This window comes from Sphaerodactylus townsendi, linkage group LG07, assembly GCF_021028975.2.
Source record: "Sphaerodactylus townsendi isolate TG3544 linkage group LG07, MPM_Stown_v2.3, whole genome shotgun sequence".
Taxonomy (NCBI): Eukaryota; Metazoa; Chordata; class Lepidosauria; order Squamata; family Sphaerodactylidae; genus Sphaerodactylus; species Sphaerodactylus townsendi.
In genome coordinates, this window is record NC_059431.1 from 5,023,885 (window position 1) to 5,042,597 (window position 18,713).

The following is an 18,713-nucleotide window of genomic DNA, read 5'->3' on the forward strand; positions in this document are numbered from 1 at the left end:
GGAGCTAGAAGTTCTTGTCTTCTCCTTCTAGTGTAGCAGTCACAAGACAAGTCAAGAAGGGAGCAGATGTGCAGGGTCAAAGGAGCTGTCGGGCCTCTGAAAACTACCTCCGGCTGTTTCCCCAGAGGTCTCGAGATCTACCTCTCGGCAACTCAGGACGTGAGTCTCCGGAGTGACTTTGTGGTGATCCTCAAAGCGGCCCCCTCCCTCAAACGTGCTGCATTTGGCAGTGCCCCAACGACGTCAGATCTCCCTGATTAGTTTCTGTAAGTACAAGGACGAAATTAAGCTGAACCTATTTTTCAAGGAAGAAACCCGCGTTTCACTATTTCTTTTTAATGGGAAGCATCTGATGTCTCGATGCTGCTGCCCTTCGTTACCACAAAGCCTGAAAGGATTTGAAATATGGGTTCTGGAGAACCCATAACTCCAAGTGTTATGCAGGGCTCTGCAATCTCATGATCCCAAGTGAGCAAAACCAAGAACAGAGCATTGCAATGATGTGTTCCTGCATTGCAGGGGGTTGGACTTGATGGCCCTTGGGGTCTCTTCCAACTCTATGATTCTAATCCTAAACATGCAGAAGCGCCAACATACCCATAATCTACACACTGTTCCCTGCCCCCCGCCCCCCGTCCCCTGGGCCCTGCTTGCCCCCCCGTCCCTTGCCCCCCCGTCCTTTGGGCCCTGCCTATCTCCTCCCCTTCCTTCCTTCCTTCCTTCCTTCCTTCCTTCCTTCCTTCCTTCCTTCCTTCCTTCCTTCCTTCCTTCCTTCCTTCCTTCCTTCCTTCCTTCCTTCCTTCCTTCCTTCCTTCCTTCCTTCCTTCCTTCCTTCCTTTTCCTTTTCTTCTTTGGCCTTGAGATCGGGCGCCTGTGTATATGTGTTCTACACAATCTTGCTGTTTTAATTTATTTATCGTTATTAATTGCTGCTGAGTTTTAATGGGTTAACTTTTATGTTGTGTTTATCTGCTGTTGGAAACAGCCGTGTTGTGAGCCACCTCGAGCCCTTTGGGGAGGAGGCGGACTATAAATTTAATAAATGAATGAATGAATGAATGAATGAATGAATGAATGAATGAATGAATGAATGAATGAATAATCGTAGCATTCCTTTTTTTAAATAGCACGTTTCCATGGTTGCCAAGATATCAAGTGTGCAACCTTCAAAGATTAAGCTCATTTCCTGAAACAATCATCCTTGGCATTTGCACAGTGCATTCAGGTGTTCAAAGGGCACTTCTTTACCTTGTAATTCTTACAATGATCCTCTAAGGTAGATGACTCTTCTAGCTACAATTGCCAGCCTCTGGGTAGTAGCTGGAGATTTCCTGGACTTACAACTGATCGCCAGGTGACAGAGGTCATTCACCTGGTCAAAAGAAGAGTTTGGATTTATACCCCACCTTTCTCTCCTGGAAGGAGACTCAGGCCATTTCCCCACTTTTAAAATGACGTCGGTTTTGTCTGGTCCAGGACCTTTTTAGCGTGAGGGTCGTGTTCCCGGGCTTCCCCACTGCCTCGCGCTCCGCGTGGGGTCATCAAAAGGCGCCGTTTTGAGCAGCGCCAGAATGACCCGCGCTGAGGGGGCGCAAGAGCAGCAGAGTCGGGGCGGCTGCGTTGTTGCCGCCCCTGTAGTGGGGAGTGCAGGTGGACCCCGCGCTACTCATCGAGAGTAGCGCGCAGCAAACTGTGAGTGGGGAAAGGGCCTCAAGGTAGCGTACAAGCTCATTTCCCTTCCTCTCCCCACAACAACAGACACCATGTGAGGTAGGTGGGGCTGAGAGAGTTTTGAAGAACTGGGACTAGCCCACAGTCACCCAGCAGGAATGTAGGAGTGCAGAAACACATCTGGTTCACCAGATAAGCCTCTGCCAGATGGAGGAGTGGGGAATGAAACCCGGTTCTCCAGATTAGAATCCACCTGCTCTTAACCACTACACCAAGCTGGAAGAGTGACTCTATAGCAGTGGTGGTGAACCTTTGGCACTCCACATGTTATGGACTACAATTCCCATCAGCCCCATTTGGCCATGCTGGCAGGGGCTGATGGGAATTATAGTCCATAACATCTGGAGTGCCAAAGGTTCGCCACCACGGCTCTATAGCAACATGCCCCATTAAAAAAGATGAGCCGAAGAGATCCCCTCTCCAAACCCGCTCTCCACAGCTCCATTCCCCCCATATCTCCAGGAATCTCACTGTTCAAAACTGGCAACTCTACCGCACAAATTCATTGAAATATCCCCATCATCACACAGATGTTTGAAAAACCCCACAAGTTGGTCTCCACCCGTCACAGTCAACTCGTCAGACTTCAAGGAACTGTTGGGTGGTTGGGCTGCCCTCCACGCAACCCCAGCGCACCCCAACTAGGAAAAAGGTTAAAAAAATGATTTTAGCCCATCGCGGAAATTGTCTCGAATCCCCGAGCTGCCCCGAGACGCCTCGCCAGTTTTCTGAAAACTCTTCTTGGCGTGGCTGGAACTGCTGCTGGAGGTCTTGGCCACAGTGCCAGCTTTCAAGCTGCAGCTCAGCTGACGCTATTCAGGAGGCTGAATGACAAGCTAAAAAGGAACAAAAGGAGAAGGGGGGAGGGGAGAGAGAAGAAAGAGGAAAACTACAGTCCAGAAAGAAACCCGAAGAAGCTCGGCTGGCTCAGGGATCGGATTTCTTTTCCAAAACAACAGGGCGTCTCCGGAGGGTAGCTGAAAGTCACAGCAGGCCCTAAATTTGACTCGCTGAGACCCATTGGGCGGATTAAGTTCTCATCTGCTAACTAAGGTTTCAGCCCTGCCTCGGAGAGGAGCAGAGGTAAATATGCCTTAACGGGATCGCAGCCTGCGAGCAGGAGGGCCCAAGTTTGATTCCTAGCTGCAGATTTATTTACTTATTTGTTTTGTGGCAAAAGAGGGATGTTGCAGGATTGGGCAAGGATTCCGCTTCAAGCCCAGGTGAGCTGGCTGAGCTACCTGGAATGTTAACACCACCAACCCTCAAAGGATGAAGGCCGCAGAAGGCCATTGCTTTCACCTCCTGCACGTGAGCTCCCAAAGGCACCTGGTGGGCCACTGCGAGGAGCAGAGAGCTGGACTAGATGGACTCTGGACTGACCCAGCAGGCTAGTTCTTATGTTCAATGTATTGTTGAAGGCTTTCACCATCAGATCCTCTGAAGATGCCAGCCATAGATGCAGGCGAAAAGTCAGGAGAAACTGCTGCTAGAACACGGCCATACAGCCCGGAAACCACACAGCACCCCAGTTCTTATGTTCTTATGTTCTTATGATGCCATGAGATGCCCAGATCTCATCAGATCTCATAAGCTAAGCAGGGTTGGCCCAGGTTAGTATTTGGATGGGAGACCACCAAGTGAGTGCAGGGCTGCTATGGTGAGTCTCCTGTCTTGGCCTGGATGGTCTAGGCCCGTGGTGGCGAACCGATGGCACTCCAGATGTTCATGAACTACAATTCCCATCAGACCCTACCAGCATGGCCAATTGGCCTTGCTGGCAAGGGCTGGTGGGAATTGTAGTCCATGAACATCTGGAGTGCCAAAGGTTCGCCACCACTGGACTAGGCTACCTGGATCTTGTCAGATCTCAGAAGTTAAACAGGGTTGGCTAGCATGTTGTAATGGTGAAAACCATGTAGACTTTCATCCGGAGAACTGGGTTTGATTCCCCATTTTTCCACATGAGCAGTGGAGCCTTATCTAGTGAACAGGAAACAATCATCCCACTCCTCCACCTGAGCGGCGGAGGCTTATCTGGGGAACCAGATGTGCTTCCGCACTCCTACATTCCTGCTGGGCGACCTTGGGCTAGTCATAGTTCTCTCAGGACTCTCTCAGCCCCACCTACCTCACAAGGGGAAAAGAAAGGAAAGGAGTTTGTAAACCTCTTTGAGTCTCCTTACTGGAGAGAAAGGTGGGGTATAAATCCAAACTCTTCTTCTTCTTAAAGAGCATAATGCAGTGTGCCAAAGATGCCCACTTCTGCTAGGGCAACATCTTACAATGCCACCATCATAGGAAACTCTTCTAGGCCGGAGCCAATGAATAAGGTTTGGAGATCAACAGGAGCCCTTCGAACGAAACTAACTTCTGCCGCAGCTTGTGCTCCGAAAATAAAGTCGTCACAAATATGCAGAACAGGCCGAGCGTAAAATATACGGGCCCTCTTTTAAAATGAGATCCTTTGATTGTTCCAATCACAAAAAGTTGTAAAAGCTCCCCTGAAGAATTAAAAGTCTGAGTACACGCTAACTAACTCCCTCATAAATTCAGCTTTGGTTTCTGTTATCATATCAGCGTCTCCCGGGACTCCCCGTCCCTGTCACAAATTGCCCTTTATAATTTATTCAGCTTGTACTTGCCGGGCTCCTTTCTACTTATCATTCATCTTTACAGTCGTACATAAAATTAGATTGATCCGCCTCTGCCAGAGCCGTCAAGAAGAGAAAAGTTGTCATTGAATAACACATAAAGCAAATGAAGACCCGGTGACAGTCTTCCCTTGAACGGCAGGGAAATTGTCCTTTGAGGGCCGCACGAAAAAGGTGTCGAAAGAGCGGGAAAGGCGGAACGAGAAGGAGGGGTGGTCACCTTTGTAAGGAGACTCAAGTCTCAAGGTTTGATTCCCCACTCTTCCACCTGAGCGGCAGAGGCTTATCTGGTGAACCAGATGTGTTTCTGCACTCCTAAATTCCTGATGGGTGACCTTGGGCCAGTCACAGTTCTCTCCAAACTCTCTCAGCCCTACCTGCCTCACAAGCTGTCTGTTGTGGGGAGAGGAAGGGAAAGGAGCTTGTAAGCCCCCTTGAGTCTCCTAACAGGTGAGAAAAATAGGATATAAATCCAAACTCTACTCTGCTCTACATTAGGTTGACCAGACGTCCCACTTTTGGCAGGACAGTCCCACCTTAAAACAATTTGTCCCGCATCCCGTGGGTTTTTTCAAGTGTCCTGATTTTTGGAAGGCTGCCGTACTGCCTTCTGGGCCACAAGGCAGTGCGGCAGCCTCCCGTGCATGCAGCCGCAGGAGCACGGCCTTCTGGGGCGCTCCCGTTTCCCGCCATGTGACAGGGAGGGAAACGGGAGTGCCCCAGAAGGCAGTGCGCTCCTGTGGCTGCGCGCGCATGTGCCGGTTTACAAAGGTGACCATCTGGTCACCTTACTCTACATGGAAGAGTGGGGAATCAAAACCAGTTCTCCAGATTATAGCCTACCTACTCCTAACCACTACACCATGCTGCCTCTGACAAGATCAAGTTAGCCAAGGGCATCCAAGTCAGAGCAAGAAGAATTTAAGCCTGAGCAAACATTCCTCATTTAATTTTAATTTATAATTTTGACAACTTTTTGTGTACCCGTAACATGAGCTACGTTCATGCCAAATCACAATGGGAGCATTTATATTCTGCCGTTATTTCCAACAATACCAAAAAATTCTGGGCCATGGTAAATAATTTGGACCATAAAAAGTCTCCTATGCCCAGCTGTATCTCCCCAGATGTTTGGTACCAACATTTTTGCCAACTTTTTCAGGAAGAGGGGCAGTATAAAATAAGCCCCATTCCGGCCAACATTTGTTCCCCGGAATGGCCCCCAGTGTCCCCTTACGAAGTGGCGGAACTAATTGGAGGATTAAAATGGGGGAAAGCCCCCGGGCCAGATATCATCACCCCCGAGGTCCTGAAATCGCATGTCAATTGGTGGGCCCCTCTCCTAGCCACTGTGTTCACACAAATCAACAACACTGCTATAATTCCCAAAACCTGGTTATCGGCGATAGTGGTACCCATCTACAAAAAGGGAACTACCTCTGACCCCTCCAACTTCCGCCCTATCAGTCTCCTATCTGTTATTGGGAAGATCTATGAACATGAGCTACGTTAGCGACAGTAAGGGTGCCACTCTCCTGCAACCAAGAAAGACACGGGGAAGCAACAAAAGGCCCCGGGTGGGATGGAACTGAGCCACTTAGAGGCCCGAGCCAGCTGCTCCCCACCCCTCCCCTCCACCCTGAAACTTGTGGACTTGGCAGTGCCAACTCCCAACTCCTCTCAACTGGAACTCCGAGAGTGAATTCTCTCTGCATTCCGGGGGCTGCTGGCATGAGGACGGGAGCAGCCAATCTTCTCTGCCTAGTGGAATGGAACTTCTAATGTTTACAAAAGAGATCAGGCGCAGGTGTTTCATCTTAGCTGGCAAGCTTTGAAATACTGTCAACTTCAGGGTTGGAGTCCCCCTCCCCCTTTCTTAAGTTAATGGGAAACAGCTTCCGTCCTCCCATGGTGTCAGCCCCCTCCCCGGTAGTTTGCATATTTTACTTACCGTTCTGCTAAGAAAGAAATCAAGAGGATCTTTTTGAATCTAAGTCCAGGTGGCTTGGAAGTAGCGAAAGGTTTCTTCCAATGCTTCGGATTCTTCCATTCTCTCCAGGTTCTCCCACGTTTGATTTTCTCCCCCACCCCCCACCCCCAAGTAATTCAACACTTTTCATCTTTTTATTATTTTTCCTTTAGGAACAAGGCAAAAAAACGTCCCTGTGGAACAATCAGATGTGTTTTTCTTTTTTTAAAAAAAACACAGAAAGTCTTAAGGGCATAGCAAATGGTTTGTGTAAATTCAGCAGCTTAAGAGTATTTTACTCATTGGTTGCCAGCTGACCCAACCACACGGCTTCCGAAAAGGAGGGGGTATGGAGAAGGAAGTTAGCCAAGAGTGTTCATGTTAGGAATCGCCTCCCCCAAATTTTCCACCTGGGTTGTTCCTTGCCGGGAAACAGAACACAATGATACTCTTTTGACAGGTGTGTCCCAAATTTCACTTTTTGGGGGAGGTATTCATTTGGGTATCATAACGACGCAAACATAGACGGCAATATGCACAATACGCACATGGCGAGTGGAATATCCACACAAATGAAGTTCACAGTGCATCATTGGAAGGATTCAGATTGTACCACTGTGTAGAAAATTGCATGTATTGGATGTATCCTGTAATGCAGCAAAACTATGTAGTACATGAGAAGTAGAATGACAAAAAAAATCTCCCATCTAATCCTAGTTAATTTAAGAACCAAACAGCATGATCACAATATGATTATAGCTCCTGTTGGATTCTTCTGCTTCCCCCTGAAAAATGGGAGAAGCTCATATTTGAATGATTTCCTATTTCCATAGAATCATAGAGTTGTACGAGACCTCAAAGGTCATCAAATACAACCCCCTGCAATGCAGGAACACACAATCAGAGTCATCCTGACAGATGGCCATCCAGCCTCTGTTGAAAAACAAGTCTCCAAAGAAGGAGACTCCACCACACTCCGAGGTAGTGCATTCCACTGTTGAACAACCCTTACTGTCAGGAAGTTTTTGCTGATGTTTAGGTGGAATCACTTTTCCTTTACCTTGAACCCATTACTTCTGGTCCTGGTCTCTGCAGGAGCAGAAAACAAGCTTGCTCCCTCACCAGCATGACATCCCTTCAGATATCTGAACATGGCTATCATGTCACCTCTTAACCTTCTCTTCACCAAACTCAACATACCCAGCTCCCTAAGTCTCTCCTCGTAGGGCATGGATTCCAGACCTTTTACCTTTTTGGTTGCCCGCCTCTGGACCCATTCCAGCTTGTCCAAATCTTTCTTGAATTGCAATGCCCAGGAAAAAAAAATCATTTACAGGACAGAAGGGTGGGGTATACATCCAAATTCTTCTTCCTGTACAAGTAAGCTCATTGGAATCTCCATGAGAATTCACTAGTGGTGAGGAGATATAGGGCAGATAGTGGAATGATCAAACCTGGCTATACATCAGCTAAGTTCTTGTTACTTGGGACCCAATCAGATTGTGCTGCGGACTGGAAGTAATTGGCCAATCAGCATTTTTCAGTGTTCTAGTGGGACTCCGGTACGATCTGCAAGGGGTTGAAACCAATAAAGCGAGGTAGTTTGGCTACTACCGAATTTCACTCGAAGCAAAATTCAAGGTGTAATTAAAGGTCTCTGCAAGGGTGAAACTGAGGGGGGGGGGAAGTGAGCCGAGCAAGAGTCTCCTTTAGATCTGAGCCCTGTTTTTCTAAGCTCCGGTTTGCATCTCAAAGTGGGCACATTTGACAAAGGAAAGTGTTTCGTTGACTAGCCAATCATTAAAGAAAATAATAAAAGCGAGAAGTTGTGTCCCTTGATAGACTTGTGCCAGCTTTTTCCCAGTGACGTGGGTGAAGTATAGATCGAGCAAGAGAGGTTGGCTGAAAGTATGGTGAGACACAGTGCTGGATTTTGACCACACCAGCAAGGGGAAGCCAAAGGAAAGGAACCGCCGTGGCGGAGCTCGTGTTTCAACTCGGCTCTCGTTTCAGTAATACTAGCAAAATTCTCCCGCATAATCACTCTCTTGGCCTATCTACAGGATCAGAGTGTAAAGGATACCGTCAACACTCCCAAGCAACGCACAATTTTCATAACTCACAACGAAATCAAATGCTATGGTATGACAACATTTCTCCCATGTCCTCTCCAAGGCATGGATTTTAATGGATCCTGACATCTGGAAAAGCACCTAAACTGCTGAAGTTAACAGTCTGCTAGCTTCTTTACTTCCCTCGTTTCTCCTTTGGGGTCTTAACAACGATCCGGTGAGGTAATGCAAAGAGGCAGGACCCCCCCCCACCCCGACTGCATGTGACCTGCTCCCTCTTAGTCACAAAGAAAACGAGGATGGGGGAAATATACCACCAGCCTTATTAGACATGAGCTCAGTTTATTTGGATCATAAATAAAAACTGATCTTGATAGCGTAATTACATTTCACAACATTATCCTCTGACATTAACCTCAGAAAGAGACGGGGAGGGAGGCGATAGTTGGCCTAGTTGTGATTCAGGAACAGAACGAGTCACACTTTTTCACATATACAACCCCCCCCCCCACACACACATAATTATATTTCCCCCTAATTTCATTTCCTTTGGGAGCCAATTCGAGAATGGGGAAGGGGAGGGGACAGTAAATATTGAACCGCCTCCGTTGGAACATTTTTCTCACGTCTTTGCCATCACCACGGTCTAGATCGCATTTACATTCCCTCTCAGATCAGGGGGATGAATTTGTGATATGGCACTTTCCATCACGGCAGATTTACTCAAATCCTCGCACAAAGCGCACGCAAAAATCCCCACCAAGGATGACTCAACTCGTGCGCCTCCCCCTCCCCCCGTGCTCTCCCTCCGTGCTCCCTCCCTCCCCCCTTCAACCCAACGGCCGCCTAATTTGTCTGAAACTGGCAGTGGCTGTCCCCTGTATGAAGGATTAGCACAGATTAAGGGGGAACGGTGTTAATTGTAGGTGGGGGAGCCAGAGCAAAACATCTCCTCAATCTGTTCTTGATTTCCCCTGTGTACGTCTGCCGCGTAATAAGCTTCCTTTAATCTGGAAGGCCCCTTGGTGGAATCAGCACCACGGACAGCAATATTGATTGCTTTTGAGAAACCATCACAGCTGCTCACCCAAATTACCTTTGATATGTGACCTTTAATGTAATTACCGCAACATCAAAGCATTTCTATAAATTATTAAAGAACTAATACACTTCATCATCCCGCGATTCTATTATATGTAAAATACAAACAGCCCGCCGACAACACACCGGCGCAAAGGCAAACCGGAACGCCACCTAAGTTGGCTGCGACCCGTCTTTGAGGTTAAGGGGAAACTCTGGAGTCATCCAACACCCTTTCAGCGCAAGAGGACAAAGGCCAGCCAAAGAGTTGTGAGATGTTTCTACTTGCTGCAAAATATCTGCCGGCTCTTCTGTCTGTCTCCCCCGCCCCAAATTAATGGACTTTATTAATGCACCAAACACCTGAGCACAGAAATGCGGCAACAAACTTCACCGGCTGATTTTACACCCCACGCATCAGTCGGAAATACGTGGAGCATATTCCTGTCACCTTACAAAGTGCATTCCGAAAATAATTGCCATAAAATATAGGCGCACAACCCTGCTGTAGAAAAGCACAGGCAGCTGGGAGGGAAGGAGGGATCCTCGCGTGCACATGGGTCAAGGGGAAGGTAACGCCATTCCGGCATGCTTGCATTTATAGATATGCTTTCAAAAAACTGATAAAGAAATTTGCAAAGAAGCAATGAGCTTAAAGGGAAGGTGTTAGATTGCTGACAGGAGAAAGACCTTGAATCAACGAGCCGGAGGAAGAATTGCTCTCTCTTTCTCTCTCTCTCTCTGCCCCCGATCCCTTTTTCATTCCTGGATTTTTAATTATATCCCTGCCTTCTTGTTTTATTTCACTTCAATTTTTTTTTTTTGCCACATAGCTGCGATCAGGTCAAGAGAACGGGTTATATATGTGTCACAAAAGAAGCCCCCGTGCGTGTGCAGCCCCCTCTTCGCCCCCCAATCTTGCTGACCTAAGGAGTGCAGCCTCTTTTGATGGTGATGAACTATAGTTGATATTAACTCAGCATGTTATCAACCACCGTTCGGGACTGCCATAAATCTCCGGCACGGGCAAGCCACAAGCAAAGGCCCGGGCCTTTCGTTTACCAAAAGTCAAGGGCTGCTTCCCATAAATAAGTTACAGCCTTTCAGTTTAGGAGGGCTCCTTTGTTATTGATGGCAACCTAACTTCGGCTGTGTGGAGGGCAGGAAGCTGAGGTCTGCATCTGAAAAAGAAGACTTCTACCCTTGCGGCAGAAAGCACTGCTGGGTTTCCATCACTAGACTGGCATAGGGAAGAAAATGGGGAATCAGTCCACAGCTAGTCATGCGGGTGCCAACCACCAGGTAGGGCCTGGAGATTTCCCAGAATTCCAACTGATCTCCAGATAACAGGGATCGGTTCCTCTGAAGAAAATGGCATCTTCTGAATGTGAGATCTAACAGCAATTGTACCCTAAGATTGAGTTGTTCCACCGGGCTTTTGGAGTGCCCAGCCGCTGATCGAGGTGCCCCTTCTATTCTATTCTATTCCTCCGGTTTCGGAGTCCCCTTGTCATTTAGGGGACCCACTTTTTGTTCTGCTTCCCCCTCCTTGGGAGGGTTTAATCGGGGGTTTTGCTGACGCCATTTTTACTGAATTTTACTGATGTGTTTTAAATTCGTAAATTTTAATTTTAATCTAATGGGGTTTTTGTCTGTATATATTGTATGTAGAATCTGTGTTGTGCACCGCCCAGAGCCCTTCGGGGGTTGGGCGGTATAAAAATCCCATAGATAGATAGATAGATAGATAGATAGATAGATAGATAGATAGATAGATAGATAGATAGATAGATAGATAGATAGATAGATAGATAGATAGATAGATAGATAGATAGATAGATAGATAGATAGATAGATAGATAGATAGATAGATAGATAGATAGATAGATAGATAGATAGATAGATAGATAGATAGATAGATAGATAGATAGATAGATAGATAGATAGATAGATAGATAGATAGAGAACATAAGAACATAAGAACATAAGAAAGAGCCTGCTGGATCAGACCAGAGTCCATCTAGTCCAGCTCTCTGCTACTCGCAGTGGCCCACCAGGTGGCTTTGGGAGCTCACATGCAGGAGGTGAAAGCAATGGCCTTCTGCTGCTGCTGCTCCTGAGCACCTGGTCTGCTAAGGCATTTGCAATCTGAGATCAAGGAGGACCAAGATTGGTACCCTATTGAGGACCCAATTGAGGTCCCACCACCCTCATCTATCTCTACCCCTAAATCTTCAGGAATTTCCCAAGCTGGGGTTGACAATCTAGTTGGTTGTGACCCCGGCATTTATTACAGCCACAAACCTAGGACCGCAACATGTTGTTTTCCCAACTTTCATCATCAGTTATGGTGGCCTTTGATACATGGGATGCATCACGTGGGCCGTGGAGATGTTCCCGAGGGTCTTTTGCTTCTAGCAACATTTTTTTCTGCTTCGAAAGAATCCGCTGTTAGTGTACATGTGTAGATAAGGTGGCCGTGTTTATTGACTCTCTTTGCACATAGACCAGAAAGAACAGTAGGACAATTCACAGATAGTACAGTAGGGATGATGCTTTTTTTTAGCCCAGGCAGATTCAGAATAGTCAACAGCAAAATAGGTTACTTAACTTCTTTCTCTGCCACCTGCCCAGCACAACCTAGCTTGGCCGTTCCCACAGCTGTCCATTAATCCTCCAGGGCTCCATGCCCATGCCCAATGCAGAGCGATTCTTCCTTCCATGAGGTCACCACTCTGGTGCCTTCTCTCCCTGTCTTGCCCTTGAGGCTCAACAGTCCCATGCCGACATCTGAGACCAAAGGTTCGATTCAGTGTCTGGACACAAGTAAGATCACCGGCATAGCAAACAAAATCTCCTCATCTTAAGCTCCCACCTCAGATAATATTTGGAAAGAGTTCACTAGTGCTCTTCCAAACCAGGGCACAAACCAGTCAAAATGAGATGCAGACCCTCCAGAAAACACAGCAATACCATTTAGAGAATTGTAATTTATAATAGGTATTGGTATATTCACTTACAACATTGTATTCTGTTTCCTCCCTTTAGATGTACTTATTAAGATAGAATGTGATATCAGATGAAAAGTTCTTCTTCGCCAGGGGAAAAAAAATACTTCTGAGTTATCTTTGTTGTTATGATGATGGCTATGATTGCTTTGATGGTTGGTTGCTTGTTGCTGCAATTTAAATTCAACAAGAACTTGCATGAATGTAACAAATTGTACATTTGGGTGCTGTGTGGTTTCCAGGCTGTATGGCCGTGTTCTAGCAGCATTCTCTCCTGACGTTTCGCCTGCATCTGTGGCTGGCATCTTCAGAGGATGCCAGCCACAGATGCAGGCGAAACGTCAGGAGAGAATGCTGCTAGAACACGGCCATACAGCCCGGAAACCATACAGCACCCAAGTGATTCCGGCCATGAAAGCCTTCGACAATAAATTGTACATTATTGAGTTTCTGTGTATGTATATATGTGTGTGTGTGTGTATATACGTATATATATATATGTATAGACTGTAAGATGGTAAAGGTTAGAATGTTTCTTTTTTGAGTTTAGAGATATGTAAACCTAGCTGGAAGTCCTTCCTTCATGTTTCCTTCCTTCCTTCCTTCCTTCCTTCCTTCCTTCCTTCCTTCCTTCCTTCCTTCCTTCCTTCCTTCCTTCCTTCCTTCCTTCCTTCCTTCCTTCCTTCCTTCCTTCCTTCCTCCCTCCCTCCCTCCCTCCCTCCCTCCCTCCCTCCCTCCCTCCCTCCCTCCCTTCCTTCCTTCCTTCCTTCCTTCCTTCCTTCCTTCCTTCCTTCCTTCCTTCCTTCCTTCCTTCCTTCCTTCCTTCCTTCCTTCCTTCCTTCCTTCCTCTTCCTTCCTTCCTTCCTTCCTTCGGGAGCAACAGCCGCAGAAGGCCATTGCGTTCACATCCTACATGTGAGCTCCCAAAGGCACCTGGTGGGCCACTGCGAGTAGCAGAGAGCTGGACTAGATGGACTTTGGTCTGATCCAGCTGGCTTGTTCTTATGTTCTTATGTTCTTATGTTCTTATGTTCTTATGTTCTTATGTTCCTTCCTTCCTTCCTTCCTTCCTTCCTTCCTTCCTTCCTTCCTTCCTTCCTTCCTTCCTTCCTTCCTTCCTTCCTTCCTTCCTTCCTTCCTTCCTTCCTTCCTTCCTTCCTTCCTTCCTTCCTTCCTTCCTTCCTTCCTTCCTTCCTTCCTCTTTCTCTCTCTCTTTCTCTCTCTCTCTCTCTTTTCTCTTGCGATCTCTTGCTTAATTGCTTATAAATGATTGTATTATGAATTATATGATAATGAACTACCAATAAACTTAAAAAAAATTTAAAAACGAGATGCAGACCCTCCAAGAAGATATACAGGACTGGGAGACAGTTAAGCTTCTTGGGACATGGTCCATACCAGACTGGAAGTCAAGGACTTCCTCAAAAGCCTTGCTTGATGCACCTCCAATGTTGGAGGGAAAGTAGGAGACAAAGAGACAATTAGTCAACCAGAAGCCTTGCTGGGCACAAGTCCTACCTGGCCCCACTACTTCCTAAAACACCTGGCAGGTACCATGCTGCTGATGGGTGCCATGGGGACACAACACAAGCACAGACACAACACTGAGGAACCTTGTTCTAGGACAACGTCCACCATTTATTTCATTCCTTAGAGGCCATCTCTGAGATCATGATGCCATCAAAATCTTATACCATTATATAAGAAAGGTGGTTGAAGGAGAACATGATTGTTTACCTCCAGTTCATCACAAGGTCCACCAGAAAGAGGAAAAATCCAAGAAACCCAACCCTTCATTTCCTTTTATCCCATTCAGATCCCATCATGTGAGGTCTACTGTTATCATGCAGTGAAGGGGAAAAAATGTTGATCTGTATTCACTTGGTGGTGGGGGGGGAGGGGAGAGGATAATCAAAATGAAACAAAGCTTCGGGAAATGGAAGCTATAATGTATAGCGGCGAGTCCTGCCCTTCAACCCACCCACCCTCGCAAGAATAAGGGAACAGAGCACCTTTAGAGAAAGTTGCTCCAGGAACTCCGATTCCGATGACTACCCAGGTGCATTCTTTGAACACACTGCTCCTTTACGTCATGTGTCTGTCTCCAAGGTGCACTCCATAAAACCTACAATCTGTAACCTCTCCATCTTAAGAATCAGCCTGTATTTTGCTAATATCCCTCTCTCCTTTCCTTTGTTTTAAAACTTTTCTTGGTGGCTCAAGTAGCAATTCTGCAGAACCGGAAGGAAAGCTAGCAGCTCAGTTGGAAGCAGATCTGTCACGCAAAAGGTTACAGCGAACCAGGTGGGATCACCATCTACCAGCAGGGATAGGCTAAGGTATTTGTCCCCTACAGAATACGTTACTTGAATAAGTCACATCCTTGATCAGTGACTGCAAGCTAATTGTTATACGGTGTTGATAGCAAGTCACAGAGGAGAACAGCAGATTATGGGCGGGCAGAAATGTACATTAGAATGGAAGAAGGGTCTATACTAGCAGAAATGAGGGGAAAGGGAACCTATAGTATCAAAGTCACATTGTCCAGTAAGAAACAGGGAACGTAAGTAAGTAAGTAAGTAAGTAAGTAAGTAAGTAAGTAAGTAAGTAAGTAAGTAAGTAAGTAAGTAAGTAAGTAAGTAAATATATGTATGTATGTATGTGTATGTATATATACATATATATATACATATACATACATATAGATATATACATACATATATACATATATATATATATATATACACACACATACGCTGCATTTTAACTGATGAATTTTAATATTTTATTTTGTTTATCCGTTTGTTTATATTATGTTGTAAACCGCCCTGAGCCCCTTGGGGGAGGGCGGTATAAAAGTGGAACGAATAAATAAATAAATATATATATATATATATGTACATATAATATATATATATATATTGTATATATGTATATATAATATATGTATAATACACACACACACACACACACACACACACACACACATATACACATACATACATATATACATATATATATATATATACATACATATATACATATACATATATATATATAAAAGCAAATTTCCTGATTTGTACAAAAACCATTGCAAATGTTACTACCTTTCAGCTCCCCCCCCCCTTAGGTCTTTTGTTATCATCAAAACCAGAGAGCTTCCACAAAACAATCGTTCTCAAGTCGTCAACGATTTCAGTTCCAAGAATCTCTGCCCTGAAAACCTAAATTCCCCTTGAAATGATTTATTCAGCACTCTCAAATTGGGTTGCCAGAGCAGCCTTCCCCCACATACTGGCTTTGCTTCAAGAGTGCCACGGGGGTCAGGCCTTCATAAACGATTCGGTGGGCCGAGAGTCTCTAAATTAGAAAGATCGCCCGGCAGAGCCACGCTTCCTTTTCGGCTCCGCGACCCGACACGGCGGACCGGTGGGACTTTGGAACGGAACTCCAAGTCGCCCATTCCCGCTCCTCCTTGAGAAAAACATGGGATGATCTTTCTCATTACATTCCTCTGGAACTTCCCATATAATCTGTAGGTTCTAAGCCAAGAAGTCAAACCAGCCTTTCCTGAGAGCAAAGAACATTTCTTTTACTGGCTCGATCTGCTTTGCTCAGAACGGGTCTTCTTGCTGGTTCGAATAACTATGAATTTCTGACTATTGTCCAGTTCTCATTTGTTTGTTTTTTCAACATTACGGTTGTTGCCACGCTCCAAAGACACGCAAAGCTTACCAGAAACGGCACCACACCCATTTGTCACCATGGTGGTATTTGATTCAGAATTCGGTCTCAAGATAATTCTGCTGCTCTCGTGGTAAAAAGAAGGAGACAGCATTTATCTCTCCCCCGCACACACACACACACCCATCCCACCTTCACCAATACTCAAAGACTTCCAATTTCGGAATATCTTAACAAAAAGGATGCCAGCAAGATCTGGCCTCGGCGCAGTATGCTTCCCACTTTCTGTTTTGTGAGGCCACCAAGCCACGTTAAGAGACACAACGTGTCACCCTTTGAAAGCGAAGCAAAGCAGGCCTGGCTCCCAGGCCTCCAACGCAAGCTGGGATTCTTCTGAGCAGTTCAGGTGCCGGGTGCTTTCCCCACCGGCTCTTGAACAAAACCACATTGCAAAAACTCTGGACTCACCCCTGGCAGCGTCTTCTGTTCGTGCAGCGCACTCTGGGCTTTTAGAGCGGACTCCCTTTCACAGTATGTTAGGAAGGCACAACCTGGAAGAGAAAAAGGAGGAGAATTTATGAGCACAGCTGGCCTATTGGGCCGTCATTCCATCTTGCTCCCCGTCCCAAGCACCCTCAGTAGAAAAGATACTTTGGGGAACTTTTGGAAAGACCGACAATCAGGACACGAAAGCAGCCTTTCCCTCTTGCCACTTGCTACAGCTGATATTCACAGATATACTGCATTTGTACACAGGAGCTCAATAGAGTCTTTATAGTGGCTTAGTGGTAGAGCATCTGCTTGGCATGCGGACACTCCCAGGTTCGATTCCAGGCATCTCCAGTGAAGTGGTGGATGATAGGAAAGGCCCCTTCCAGAGAGACTGGAGATCCACAGCCAGTCTCTGTAGCCAATACTGACCTTGATGGACCAAATATCTAATTCAGTAGAAGGATGCTTCATTAATGGGATTAGAATCATAAAATCCTAGAGTTGGAAGAGACCCCAAGGGCCATCCAGTCTAACCCCCTGCCATGTAGAACACATACTCAAAGCACTCCCGGTTCTCCAGATTAGAATCCACCTGCTCTTAACCACTATACCACGCTGGTTGTCTGGAACCCTACTCCCCCACCCATCCCCTGCCAATAGCCAGGGTCGACCTGTTGACACTATTTAGATCTCAGCACGTGGCATAAAATCTGGTCATCTGGAAAACATGAGGCAGGGCTCAAGACCTCAAGGGAACCTTACCACCACGTGAGAAGTACCACATACAATCTCTGAAGCAAGAGAATGGCCTAGATGGAGCTCCACAGCTCTTGACGGGGCTTTGCAATGTGTCCAACCCCTCTTTTGGGGACTTTTAAAAAAAGAAATAGACAATGTCATCTATCAACGAGTCAAGCCAAATTAATAAACACGAAGGGTTGCCGAGTCCGCACAATTTATGGAACCCAGATCTTCTGGGTTCAACATTTGCCTGGTTTGACTACAGAATTTGGATTTCTTCTTCCCCAGAAAGGCTGCCTTGCCCAAGGAGGAGGAGGCAAGAGCAGTGGACGGACCCCCTTTCCAACACATCTACATTTGACATGCAAGGAGGACAGGGAAAGGAAGCAGATCTAATGGCTTCAGAACGGTCCCGAAAAGATAGCCACTTGGCAATCAGAGGGGAAGCTAGGCTTAAAATTTAATTTCGGTGCTAAATCATGCGCCGAGAGCTCTCCACTGGCCCAACAATGAGAGGGAGGTCTCCCACTAGTAGCAAACCTGGAGTAGTTGATACAGTCTAATTAGGCTGATCATAGCACACCGTTAGAGAGATAAACTACAGAGTGTAAAGCTGCTGTAATGGTAGCAATATATTTCCTCTTCTGGTGATGGCCCCTATGACAGCCGAGAGTAATGAAGTTCTGCCGCGCTTCCCACACTGTGACCATAATTCAGATGTTGCAGGAGGCAAACCCTCTTCCTTCCCTTACGAAAACAGCTCCGTTTCCTAGCTCCACTCGATGCGCAGGATGAATTATCAGGAGAGAGGAACCCGAACGAATCTCTTCTTCCGGTTTCTGGGCTCCAAGGGCAAAGAGCTGCCAGAGTCCCTGTTCAGGGGACAAGGACTCCATCCAGACGCTGATGGATTCCCAAACAACGGTGCCGGATCCTAAAGAGGAACACGTGAAGCTGCCTTCTAGGGAATCGTACAATTGGCCAATCAAGGTCAGCATTGTCCACACGGACAGGCAGAGGTCTTTCACAGCACCCTCTGACCAGCACCTTAACACTGGAAATGCTGCATATTAAGAACATAAGAACATAAGAACTAGCCTGCTGGATCAGACCAGAGTCCATCAAGTCCAGCACTCTGCTACTCGCAGTGGCCCACCAGGTGCCTTTGGGAGCTCACGTGCAGGATGTGAAAGCAATGGCCTTCTGCTGCTGCTGCTGCTGCTCCTGAGCACCTGGTCTGCTAAGGCATTTGCAATCTGAGATCAAGGAGGATCAAGATTGG

At 46.5% G+C, this 18,713-nt stretch overlaps 1 protein-coding gene across 11 annotated transcripts in view; it reads right to left on the reverse strand.

Moving 5' to 3' along the window:
- The window catches only part of CELF4 (CUGBP Elav-like family member 4), a 912,878-nt gene that overhangs the window by 764,767 nt on the left and 129,398 nt on the right, over positions 1-18,713 (reverse strand). For all 11 annotated transcript variants that reach the window (XR_007245022.1, XM_048503051.1, XM_048503048.1 and 8 more), the window contains exon 2: positions 16,667-16,749. Coding sequence is in view for 10 of the 11 variants with exons in the window: in XM_048503051.1 (XP_048359008.1) it covers positions 16,667-16,749 (83 nt within the window). In the remaining variant the exon portion in view is untranslated. The remainder of the gene's footprint in view (positions 1-16,666; positions 16,750-18,713) is intronic.